Here is a 12500-nt window from a genome sequence, read left to right as displayed (position 1 = left end):
CTTTAGATTACTTCATACACACATATGTGATTCTTCTTGAAAATATATAATGTATATATGTGTGTGTACATACATTTGTGTGTATATATGGATGCATATGTACATGTAGGCAGATGGGTTGCCCATATATGTATATGTGTGTATGTATACATATGTGTGTATATATACATATGCTTCTTTATTTTATGGTTTAATGGTATATGATGCTCATGCTAAGAATAATAGCAACAATGGCCACATCCTTCAGTTTAATCTACTACATAATGCCCATGCTTGTACCGAACCTATAAGCTCTTTATAGATAACAACAACTAACATTTGTACAGTACTTTAAGGTTACCAAAGTATTTTAGATACACTTCTCATTTGAGCTATACAAGATTTTTGTGAGATAAATGCTATTATTCCTATTTTATAGGTAAATAAAGTGAGATTCAGAGGGGTTAAATGACTTAGCTAGGGTATTGAACTAATAAATTTCCCAACACAATTTGAACTTCAGTTTCTGTTTGTGTATTTTATTGTGAGCCCAGGGTTTTGCCCTGCTACACGTGCTGCCTCCCATTCCTGAGTCCTCAGGGATCACAGAGGTTAAAATCTCATTTATCTCTTAGGTACTGCCATCCCATTCCCCAGTAGATCTTCCATTTGATGAGACAGGTGTCCTTTATTTAGCTAAGAATATGAACAGGGCAGCTAATTTTCTATACCCTTCGGGGAATGTTCCTGTACCTTTGCTGAAACAATAAGAATGATATTTGACTGTTGAAATCAATAACTTTCTACCCAGAAGAATTGTCTGCCCTGTTTTCCCTGAAATAGCTTCTTTTGTGCTGCTTTGCACAGCGCAATACATTTTAATTCCACCTCCAAACAATGGCTACTCTAAATCCTTCTAATTTACTCCAAATAACTGTGTTAATCTCATACAGCCCCATCATACAATCCAGAGTTTAATAGGATCTTGCCAAGTCTAGATAATGGGGGAGAATACTAATCCCAATGAAAAATCTGAATTTCAAAATACTTAAAACAAAGTCCCAGACTTCCTCAGTTCACAGGGCCCTTAACGTCTCAGTAATTTTTTTGACAGTACTCCAGGCCAAAAGAAATATCTAATAGTTCCATTTATTAAGTAGTTAAATCAAAAAAATTTTAATATTCCATGTCAATCCAGCATTCTTCATTGTGGCACCCTAGGGCTCTACTACACAGAGTAATGTAATTTAAGTAATGCACCTTAATATTTTTGAGTGTACTCCATGATCTCCCATAGCCTCTAGAATAAGATAGAACTACCCCAGTCTGGCATTTAAAACACCTTTGTATTCTTATTCCATGCTACTACACTTCCTGCCTCTTCTTCCAAATAGATTGACTTGGTAGGAGTTTCACATTTATAATATCCTATCCCCTCTCCATCTTTGCACAAGTGGCCCATCATGCCTAGAATGCATTCTCTCTTTATCTTTGCCTTGGAGATCCCCCAGCTTCCATCAAAGCAACAGTTTTCCTACTTCCTACACAAAGTTTTTCTGAATCTTTCCACATGATAGCTATTTCTTCCTCTTAAAATTACTTTCTATTGAGTTGCCTAATATTTACAATTATATTTTATTTATGTATTATATCTTCCTACAAGCTCCTTGAAGTCAGGGACCATTTTATTATTGTCTTTGAATCTCCATTCTCTTCCAAGACTCCTGGCTACCTACTATGGCAGGTGCCTTGAAAATCTTTGTAAAATTTATTTGAATTTAATTCAGTATCTGGACCAAGGCTGAATATTATATTGGAAGAGGGGGACAGAGAAGTCCTTTGCTTATCATCATAATTTATTAAATGTGACATTATGTTAGTTACTAGGGACAGCCACAAGATTCCTGACTCAACAAGTCTATTATTTGGTTGAGAAAACAAGATAGATCTGTGAAGAAAACTGATAGCATCTGTTAAGTGTCCATTGAATGGCAGAGATAATGAACATTGCTATTAGAACATTTCATAGAGAAGATGGGATTTGAAAAGTACAAGTTGAAAGAGAAAACATTTGTCAAGTGCCTACTCTATGCAGAGATGGTAAAATAAGACTTAGAAAAGTAGAGAAAAGAGACAGTATTACTCTAGGCAATGAAAAAATGCAAATGACATATTCAGAAAATAATTAAGTCCTATTTGGCTAGAGTAGATAGTTCATGAGTATACTAAAGAAATGTTTTAAAATTAGTTTCTTTATGATTTTTATCAGCAAATATTTGATTTATATAATTATTTTATATACTTATATACCTGGAATCACATAAAAATTTCTTGGGCAAAAAGAGGTTGCAAGCAGAAAAAATTTTTAATTTTTTTTTATTCATTTTTCCAAATTATCCCCTCCCTCCCTCCACTCCCTCCCCCCGATGACAGACAATCCCATATATTTTACATGTGTTACAATATAACCTAGATACAATATATGTGTGTAAATACCATTTTCTTGTTGCACATTAATTATTAGCTTCCGAAGGTATAAGTAACCTGGGTAGATAGACAGTAGTGCTAACAATTTACATTCGCTTCCCAGTGTTCCTTCTCTGGGTATAGTTATTTCTGTCCATCATTGATCAACTGGAAGTGAGTTGGATCTTCTTTATGTTGAAGATATTCACTTCCATCAGAATACATCCTCATACAGTATTGTTGTTGAAGTGTACAGTGATCTTCTGGTTCTGCTCATTTCACTCAGCATCAGTTGATGTAAGTCTCTCCAAGCCTCTCTGTATTCCTCCTGCTGGTCATTTCTTACAGAGCAATAATATTCCATAACCTTCATATACCATAATTTACCCAACCATTCTCCAATTGATGGACATCCATTCATCTTCCAGTTTCTAGCTATTACAAAAAGGGCTGCCACAAACATTTTGGCACATACAGGTCCCTTTCCACTCTTTAGTATTTCTTTGGGATATAATCCCAATAACAGCAAAGGCAGAAAAAAATTAAGAAATCCTGGATCAAATTAAAGCTTACTCAAAATGTAGATAGAAAGTGGTCTGATTATGACAAGTTTTGAATGCCATATTAAAATGAATTTTATTCTGAAAACATTGGAAAACCATTGAAGGTTTTTGAACAGGCAAATAATGTATGTAAAGTGGTGTTTGGGGAACATTAATTTGGCTGTGCTAAGTTGGATAGATTGGAGTAAGAGAAAAATGGGGGCTATGAGACTTCAATTGCCTGGCATTAAGAGACAAGAATAGAGCAATTGGAATAGGAAGGAAGGAAAATAAGGCAGACAAAAACAAGGAAGAACAAAGAGAATCTTCTGACTAACCGGCTATTGAAGAAAAATTGAGAATGATCTTAATTTATATAGCCTGGAAAACTGATAGAACAATGGTAATACTTCATTTTAGAGTAGCTAAGTAGTACAATGGATAGTTTCAGGGCCTGGAATCAGGAAGACTCATCTTCTTGAGGTCAGATCTGGCCTGGGACACTTACTAGCTGGATGACCCTGGGCAAGTCTCTTAATCCTAGTTGCCTGGGTTTCTATATCTGTAAAATGGGTTAGAGAAGGAAATGGCAAACTTTGCTAAGAAAGCATCAAATGGGGTCATAAGGAGTTAGATATGACTGAAAAATGACTGAATAACAGTACTTCATTGGAGATCCTGTCTCATTGGTGGAAATATGCCCATTATTAATCACATTTGAAAAATAATCCATAGTTTCTCATTGTTTATGATTTTAATACAATCTCCACAAAAGATGTATTCAATGCACTGTTTAACACAGAAAAGTCAGGATGAGCAGCTTTTTTTTGGAAAAGATAATAAGATTAATTTTACACATGTTGGATGTATGGTAATTTTTACGTATGTTGGATATAAGGTGAGAGTGAGATGTTCAAATAAAAATGCTTAAAAATCAATTAGAGATGTGAAATAGAAGCTCAGAAGGCAATAGGATTAGAGATAAGGATTAAGGACTCATATGGTAGAAGTGATGATTAAAGCCTAGAGAATATGTGACTGTAATTCCTTGAAAAAGAGGACAAAATTTTTCATTATATATTTAAAAGTAAATGTTAGCATGTTTTAATATATAATGGATCACTTATCGATTGGAGGAAATTGGAAGGGAAGAAAAAAATTAGAACACGGGATTTTGTAGGGTAAATGTCAAAAATTATCCATATATATTTTTTGAGAATAAAAAGCTATAATTAAAATTTTTAAATAATAAAACTATAAAAATAGACCCCAAAACAAATAGATAAATAAACAAAAGTAAGTGTTTTACACTTATACAGTGGCTCCTGGGAGAGGTGACAATAGAGGGCTACCTGGAACAAAATTACTCTCAATGAACAAATGAATCTGCCAAAAGGTTCCTCATTATCAGCTATCGTAATAACAGCCAGCAACTTGTCTATCTATGCATCAAAGTATTGGAGCATAGAAATGGGCTATTTCTAAGTTTTCTCTAGCCATGGTCCTGACTGAGCTTGCTACCTATAGCTATAGTACCGAAAAACATGCTTAGCAATTGAGGGAAAGGATCCTAGATGTGAAGGAGGTTCTTCAAGGACAACTAGTCCAACACTTCTTCATCCTACAATTGAAGAAACTGTGTCCAAGGAGCTTGACTGCTAAAGTCACAGCAGCAGTATCACAGGAGGGATTTCATGAATCAGCATTCTTTGCCTTTTTCTCTAAGAGTGTGTAAAGGATCAAAGTGCCAAAAGACAAGAAATAAAGAGCAATGTGACACAAACTTGCTAAGAATCATTTACAGTTCTCCATAATAATAATTCTAGTTTCCCTGAAAAGAGAGAGGAATAACAACCAGATTAATCAGGAATGAGGAGACATATGGGAGCTGATATTTTCTTTTTTGGGTTTGTTCCCTTTTCCTTTCTAGATGCTATGCAAACCAGGGTAAGATAAGACTGGCTTCCATGATTACCAAAGATCATTGTTCTTTGCTAAGGGATAAAACAGTGGGTGGCCTGAGAGATAGTTAGAACACACTCTTGTCTTTTTTTTAACACCTTGCATTTTGTATCTGTATAATGGGAATGCTAGAATAATGAACAAGGTATTTAAAAAAAAAAACTTCTTTATCTATCATAAGCACTGCAGTAGATAGTATGGAAAATGGAAAACAATATAAAATATAGTTCCCTTTTATGTAAACCTTCCCTGAGCTCTAGTTTTTAATCCCCTTCCTCTTAAAATTAATGTATTTTTACTCACTTGTATACACTTCTGACCACTCTAGGAGAATGCATACTCTTTGAGGTCAGGGACTTTTTCATTTTTTGTCTTCAGAATCCAGCAAGTGTCTGGAACAGATCAGATGCTTTAAAATACACATTACATTTAAATGAACTAAAAAGAGAAGACTATAAGATGGTGTTAAGTACCAAAAGAACAATACATCTAGTAAGTGCTTTGGGAATACAGAACTCAAAGGAGATTGAGATGACTACTACTAGGAAAAATAGGCCTCAAGGACTCTATGTACAATGTGAATTAATCCTTGGAATACTTGACTCTTCTATAGCAAATCAGATGCTGTGTGTCAGACAGATGCTGAATACTATTTTTAATAATCATTGCTATTGCTATTCCAACCCTCTTCTCTTTTTTGCCTTAGGGCCCAGATATTGATGCCTCACAGCTACAAAGCCTTCTCAACAAAGAATTCCTTAAAAGTAAGAGATGCTTGCCTAGTTAGAATGTCACCTAGTATATCTCCTTCCTATTTCCCACCCTTTTGTCCTTTTTCTTTCCTCAGGTAACTCTTCTGTACCCCTAGAGAGAACGTTCACCTTTGATGAGTGCCGGAGTATTTTGGCTCTGATGGATGTATCCTTCATGCCGTCTCTTCTCATCATCATTTCACCTTACTCTAAAGCCATTTCCACTACATATATCTAAGAATACCATTTTGATATCCCCGAAGTAGTTAGGTGTGAGAAATTCAGAGAAAATGCCATTTCTCAGTATTCAGTAATCTAAGGACTTGTATGAGGGAATGAATCTCCACTGATTCTGTCCACAATAGCTTTCTAAGAACTAATCTGATGACTATATCTCCCACTATTGAGAGTGAAAATCTGAATTTAGTTGTGGAGGTAATGATAATGACTGATTTTAAATATACTGGATTGGAGCCACAATTGGGAAAGTGAAAAATATGCTGAGTCTGCTTTTGGAAAATTTGGGTTCAAATGATATTTTCAATAGACCATCTACATGACTTAGAAGTCACTTGACCTTCCTGAGTCTTAATTTTATCGTGTTTAAAATGAGGTGTTTGAACTGGGTGGCCTCTGAGGACCCTTCCAGCTCTAGAGCTAATAGCCATGAGCTGAAGGGCAGAGGGGTATTGTAGTGCAGATGCCTTTTCAGCAGTTGGATAAAAGAGACTAAAAACAACCAAAAGGGGGGAGCAGAGATAGAGGTACTCCTATGGATATAGGAGCAAGCCGGGGGCAAAGCAATGTGTGTGTGTGAAATTCCTCAACTTTCATTCTATAGCCCAATATAGAGCTTAAAAAGTAAAGAGATGAAACACATTGACAAAATCACAACTGATTTTTAGATTAACTCATAAGATCATCTGTTTCTAGGTGGAAGGGACATCACAGGCCAACCTTATAGCTTACAGATGAGGAAAAGTAAGGCCCATACAGGTAAGAGAGAGACAGAGCAAGACAGGTAGAAACTTTGATGGAAGACAGAAACAAAGACAGAGCTGGAGAGAGAGAGACAGAGACACATAGACAGAGAAGGACAGAGAGACAGGAGGGACAGAGAGACAGAGACAAAGACAGTGACAAAAAGACAGGGACAGAGAGAAAAAGTCAGAGACACAGAGAGAGACAGGGAGGAGGGGGGAGAGGAAACCAGCTCCGCTGTGAAATTTCCTTATTAGCTGCCCTAGAATCTGTTCATCCCCTGTGTGTGTGCATGCATGTATGCTTCTATGTATTTTCTATACCTTTTAGAGTGAAATAGACACCACTCTCCAATTGTTAACAAGACGCTTTGGAAATACATTGCTGGTCATTGTAGAACAAGAGAGTTTCTTGATGAAAACATAAATCAGTCCCCTGTCTCTCCCAATACTTCTTCTGGGGCCCGGAACAGCACTGCAGCATGACTAGGACATTACAGATCTCTGACAAATGAATAAAAATGGCCAGAGGCAAACCCACTGCCTGCAGAGGGCAGGAGGCTTTAGAAAAATCTATAAATGCTGAGTATATGCAAAAAGGCTGACAGGGTCTTTTTCCCAGCCCTCATCTCTCACATTTCTCTCTGAGATGGATTATTTCAGCTATAGCTTGCTGTCCTGACTATTGGATAGTATGACCTGCTCTGACCTTCAAATTCTTGTTTTATTTTATGAAGGCAGCAACATGGAGCAAATAGACATATAAACATACTTCCTGCTTTGGGACCTTGAAATGACTTCCCAATGACACCCCCCAACCAAAGAGGAAAGACCCCATCTTGCCTTATCAGGTGGTACATCTGCCATGTCAATATGGCTTTATTCAACCACCAGGATTGCCATGAGAGAATCATGGCTCTCCCAGCAAGCAGCTAAGGTGGTGAAGCAGGAAGGGGGCAATAATGACCTCGTTGCTCAGATCTGGGCCAATCTCTACTTCAGCCCCATGAAACCCAGCTAGAGCATATGCTAGATCCTTTTTCTTTCGGTGATTATACTGCCCAGCAGGTGAAAAGATACTTGAAGGAAAAGGTGTGACATCTTCTAAAATCTTATGAAAGTCATATGAACATTAAAGGGGAACTGAACATTTAGAGGTGAAAAAAAGGTGTAAAAATGAGAGTGCATTTGTAGACATATCTCAGAAGGATATGTGAAGGGTGCTGAGGACACCTTCAAGGTGCATTTATTCACTAGATAATAACAAGTTTATATAAAGCTTTCGGAAAGTGCTTTCCCATCTCAACCCTTAACAGTGAAAATAAATCAATTTGGTGTGGTGTATGTTTCTCCATCCCAATTCTGATATGTTTAATAAATGTTACTAATATTCATTTTTTAAAAAGCTTCTTCCAAAATTATGGAAGACAATCTACTCGTCTTTTCCACCTACTGAATATAGAATGCGGTTTTCTCCTTCATCCAAACCTCAGTTCTTCTCTTTCTCTTGGGAAAAAAAAAATCTAATACAGGTTTATTTTAAGAGTTGGACATTCAGCCCAACTGAAATATAACTGATTCATGAGGGTCTAGGTTGTTTAGCAGTTAGTTACCTGACCTGTAGCTGATGGCAAGACTAAAACCAGATTCCCTGCTCATTAGCACACTGGAAAAGATTGACCTTAACTCCCTTAAAGGTCAAGGTCAATGGACGTCTTGACTTAAAAGAATTTGAGCAGCTGTGGAAGAAGCTTATTCGATATCAGGTAATGACCTAAATTCTAATAATCTTCAATTCAGTTCAGGTATAGTGGGAAAAGCACTAGATGAGGAAGTACCTTAGTCATAGTCCTGAAACTAATTAACAAATATAAAATAAATTCCTTAAATGTATGATTCTCTAGCTTTTGCATTTGCATTTCCAGAACCTAGCACATAGTAGGTACTTAAGAATTGAGCAAATACCAGTTTTTCCTTGTTTCCATGAGAAATTTCCAATTTTCTATTTTGAACCCCATAAATCATTCCAATCAGCATCCCCCAAAGATGTATTCAGTCCTATAACCTGCCTTCTTGGTATTTTGTCTGAGAATAGTAATTCTCCATAGATATTCCTGGGTGACCTCCAAGAGAAAAAGATACACAAATCATGCTAAATAGGTTGGAAAGAAGCAGATCTAGTTAGAATATTAGGAGCCCATAAGAAGGCAAGGGAATTAGGAGGGAATTAAGAGAAGGCAACAGATAGCAATTGGAAAGGGATGGAAATAAACAGAAAATGTCAAAGTTGTTGCACATGCAATGGTAGCCCAGCCATGATGGATTTAAATGTATTGTTGGCCTTCATCCATTTTATTCCATTTTCCATATCTACTTTACTGGATCTCATTGCAGTTATTACAAAAATAATCTTCATGAATAATCAATCAACATGCACTTATTAAGTGCTTAGCATGTGCCAGTCATTGTGTGGCATATTGAGGATGCAAAAATAACAAAACAATCCTTGTCCTCAAGGAGCTTATCTCCTACTGAGAGGCTTAAATTCTGTTTGTTATCAGAAACAGGGATTACCCAGTGCCCACTTTTATCCAGAGCTTTATTTTAAAGATAAAAAACCTTAGACACTCACTGATTTTCCAGTTCTTAGAGAAAAAGCATAACATTAGTTATAATTGTTATTATTATATTTAGAGAGTGGTTTAAGATTTATAAATCATTTTAATAATAGCTCCTTTATCCTCACAAAAACACTAAGAAGTAGTTAATATTATGATGCCCATTTTATAGAGGAAGAAGCTGACAAAGTTTAAGGGATGTGACATAGATAGTAAGTATCTCAGGCTAGATTTGAACTCTGGTCTTCCTGAGTTCAGGCTCAGTGCTCTATCAATAGAGCAGCCTAGCTGGAGTTAGAAAAGGGTTCAAATTTTAGTTCTAGCATTTGCTGCACAATTCTGGAGAAGTCCTTTAATATCCCTCAATTTTGTCTTCTTTAAAATGAGGATAAATAATACTTGTTCCAACCTAAATACTTTATGAAGAAAGTTCTTGAGATCAGGGTCCATGTCTCATCTCAATTGTGTTTTTCTCCCTGTGATTAACATAGTTATTTTTACGCATTAGTGTTTTGTGGTTGCTTAGTTTAAAAAACAAATTCATTCTTTCCCATATAAGGGCATTTTCCAGAAAGTAGAGAAGAATGGCTCTGGATTCCTCATGGGTTGGGATCTGTGGAAAGTGATACGAGAATCAGGTACAAAAGGGTCCTGTTTAATCATCTCATCTCTATGAGCATCAATTTCTTCATCTCTAAAATGGGAATAATCATATTAGCAGTACCGATCTCACATAGGATTGCTGTGAGGCTTATTGGAGATGTAGTAATTTCCATTTTTAAGTGATATTTGCAAATTGTAAAGCACTTTCAACTGCTTAAATGTCAGCTATCAAAATGATTATTATTATTTCAGAGAATTAGGTAAAAGAGGTTAAATGACTTGCTCAAGATCATACAACTAGTATGTGTTAATGACGATCTAGCATCTAAAGTTGCTTGACCTTAAGGCTAGTTCTCCATCCTATTGCCTCTCAGAGCTCTTTGGGGTTACTAATACACAGACAATACAAGAAGCTAGTTCAGAAATAGAGCATCCTTCTAATGGCTTTCTTCAGCAGTGATCCAAGACTAGAATGGGTCTGTAATCTTACTGATATGGGTTCTTCCTCCAACTGTACAGATTGCAATCCTTCCTCTCTCCTCTCAGCACATATGACTCTTGTTTTTGTAAATACCTGACATAAAGAGAAGGAGATGAAGGCAGATCGGGCATATTCCAAGCAAGATTATCCCAGACAAACTGGATGGCTTCAGGAGAGAGACCAGTATTGCGCTAAGTTCTTTCCTCCTGCTGACCTCTACTGGTTTCCAGGGCTCAGATGTTCTCAGCACCCAGCAGGTTTCTCCTGTATTGGCATGTTTTTCCTAATTGGTTTTTCTCCCCCGAGCATCTCTAATTGTGAGAAAATAGCTCTGTCTGATTGATAAGTGCCTGGAAAGAGCATCTCAGCATCTGGCCAGCCGGAGCATAATATCTCCTGGCAGATTGATGGATCCCTTTCAGGAGGGGTTTGGAGCTAAATGAAATTGAGTGAAATCTGTCTGACACATAGAAGGAGAAGGCAAATGGAAGGGGACATATAAGTAGCAGAAAAAGCTTTAAATTTAGGGGCAAATTATTAGTTAATACTGAGGTTTTACCAGAAGTACAATTTGCACCTTGAACTGAGGCTGACTTAAGGGTAGGCAAAGTAGGTAGCTGCTGTTCAGGGCACAATACTCAGGTTGTCACCATAAGGAATTGTTTTTAATTTGATGTCTTAGTATAAATAAATATACTTTTAATGTCATAAAAGTTTGGTCATCAAAAGATCTAGATCTTTATCTTCCAATAAGTCAAAATGTATTATTGCCATGAAGGGATGCTAGAGAATACTAACAGGTTAAAAAAGAGAAAAAAGAAAAGGTTACTATGCCCCAGTTCCACCTTTAAACATGTTTCCTAAAGGGCCAAGTCAATTATACTTGGTTTCTTCATCTCATTCTCTTCTTGAGTCAATAACACACTTTTGTTATCAGAATTATTCCTAGGTCCTTCCATTAATAGTGAGCTTCTAGAGCTCATGGCCATCAGGTATGGAGATGGAGATGGAAAAATATATTTTGCTGCCGTGATCTGTTTCCTCATCAGGCTTGAAATTATGTCAAGTAAGTATGTTAAGAGGGAGAGCTAAACTTTTGGGAAACCCTTATTCACATTTAATTTGACAAAGCAGGAAAAATGCTCTCTCCAGTCTCAGGGTGGTCATTTAGCTTCTTTGGCCTTCAGTTTCATCATCTGATAAATAGGGAAGTTGGACTATATGGCCTCTAATGTCTCCTCCAGCTCTCTATCTCCAGTTATGAGATCAGCATCACAGGGTCGGCAAAAAGAAGCTTGAGAAAAAGACTTTGTTGTACAATTTTGGCATCAATTAATCAGTATTGATCAAATTTCTACATGTCTAGGTCTACACTAGACTTTCTTAACGACATGAGAGAAATTTAAGATTTACAGAGCCCTCATGCCAAAGAGCTCACAGACTGTTTGTGAAGTCAAGATTAATGTTGTGAAATAAAGGGAACAGAAGACAATCAAGTATTATCTTTTGTGATTCCAACTCTAACTGTTAGAGGAGCCTGGCCAAGAAAGAGATTAGAGTGGATTAGAATCATCAGAGAAAGTGCTCTGGATGGGGAAAGCCACCTAGGATGAGTTTAAAAGAGATGGATTCACATGAAAGGATAGGTGGAAAAGAGAACTTCTAAGTAGATAAAATGTGAGCAAAGAAATTGTAAGGAGAATGAATAAAAAGGTACTTGATCACAATTTTTTTAAATGCCAACAGCACAACACATAAAACCCTAAAATTTCTTCCACTTGCCCTTCTCTCCTCCTTTTTTCCTCTGAATGAAATACCCCTTGTTTTCTCCTTCCCATAGCTTTTCCCTCATTTTTAACAGTTGTGAATTTAATGACATGGCTGGCTATATGCAAAGAATAACAGAAAGGGAGGATTGTGTCTCCTCCATATACATTTCATATAGTCTTATTTATGCCCAAATAGTTTCTCTCATTAGAATGTAAGTTCCTTGAGGACATTAATGATTTTGCTTTTCCTTTCATCCTCAGGCATAGTGTCTGACACTTAGAGAGTGCTTAATTGATTTTCATATAAAACTGGGAACTTTTATTACACAGCTTTTTAAAAAGTAGTTA

General features: G+C 36.6%; 1 protein-coding gene across 1 annotated transcript in view; it reads left to right on the top strand.

The window, feature by feature from the left end:
• The window catches only part of LOC141555341 (calpain-13-like), a 22493-nt gene that overhangs the window by 7778 nt on the left and 2215 nt on the right, over positions 1 to 12500 (top strand). The window contains exons 4-8 of the mRNA XM_074288125.1: positions 5656 to 5713; positions 5797 to 5867; positions 8379 to 8447; positions 9859 to 9937; positions 11321 to 11449. Of these exons, the coding sequence (XP_074144226.1) occupies positions 5656 to 5713; positions 5797 to 5867; positions 8379 to 8447; positions 9859 to 9937; positions 11321 to 11449 (406 nt within the window). The remainder of the gene's footprint in view (positions 1 to 5655; positions 5714 to 5796; positions 5868 to 8378; positions 8448 to 9858; positions 9938 to 11320; positions 11450 to 12500) is intronic.

Source organism: Sminthopsis crassicaudata, chromosome 2, assembly GCF_048593235.1.
Source record: "Sminthopsis crassicaudata isolate SCR6 chromosome 2, ASM4859323v1, whole genome shotgun sequence".
Taxonomy (NCBI): domain Eukaryota; kingdom Metazoa; phylum Chordata; class Mammalia; order Dasyuromorphia; family Dasyuridae; genus Sminthopsis; species Sminthopsis crassicaudata.
The sequence above is the reverse complement of the archived record's forward strand: the minus strand, read 5'-3'. Positions and strand labels throughout refer to the sequence as shown.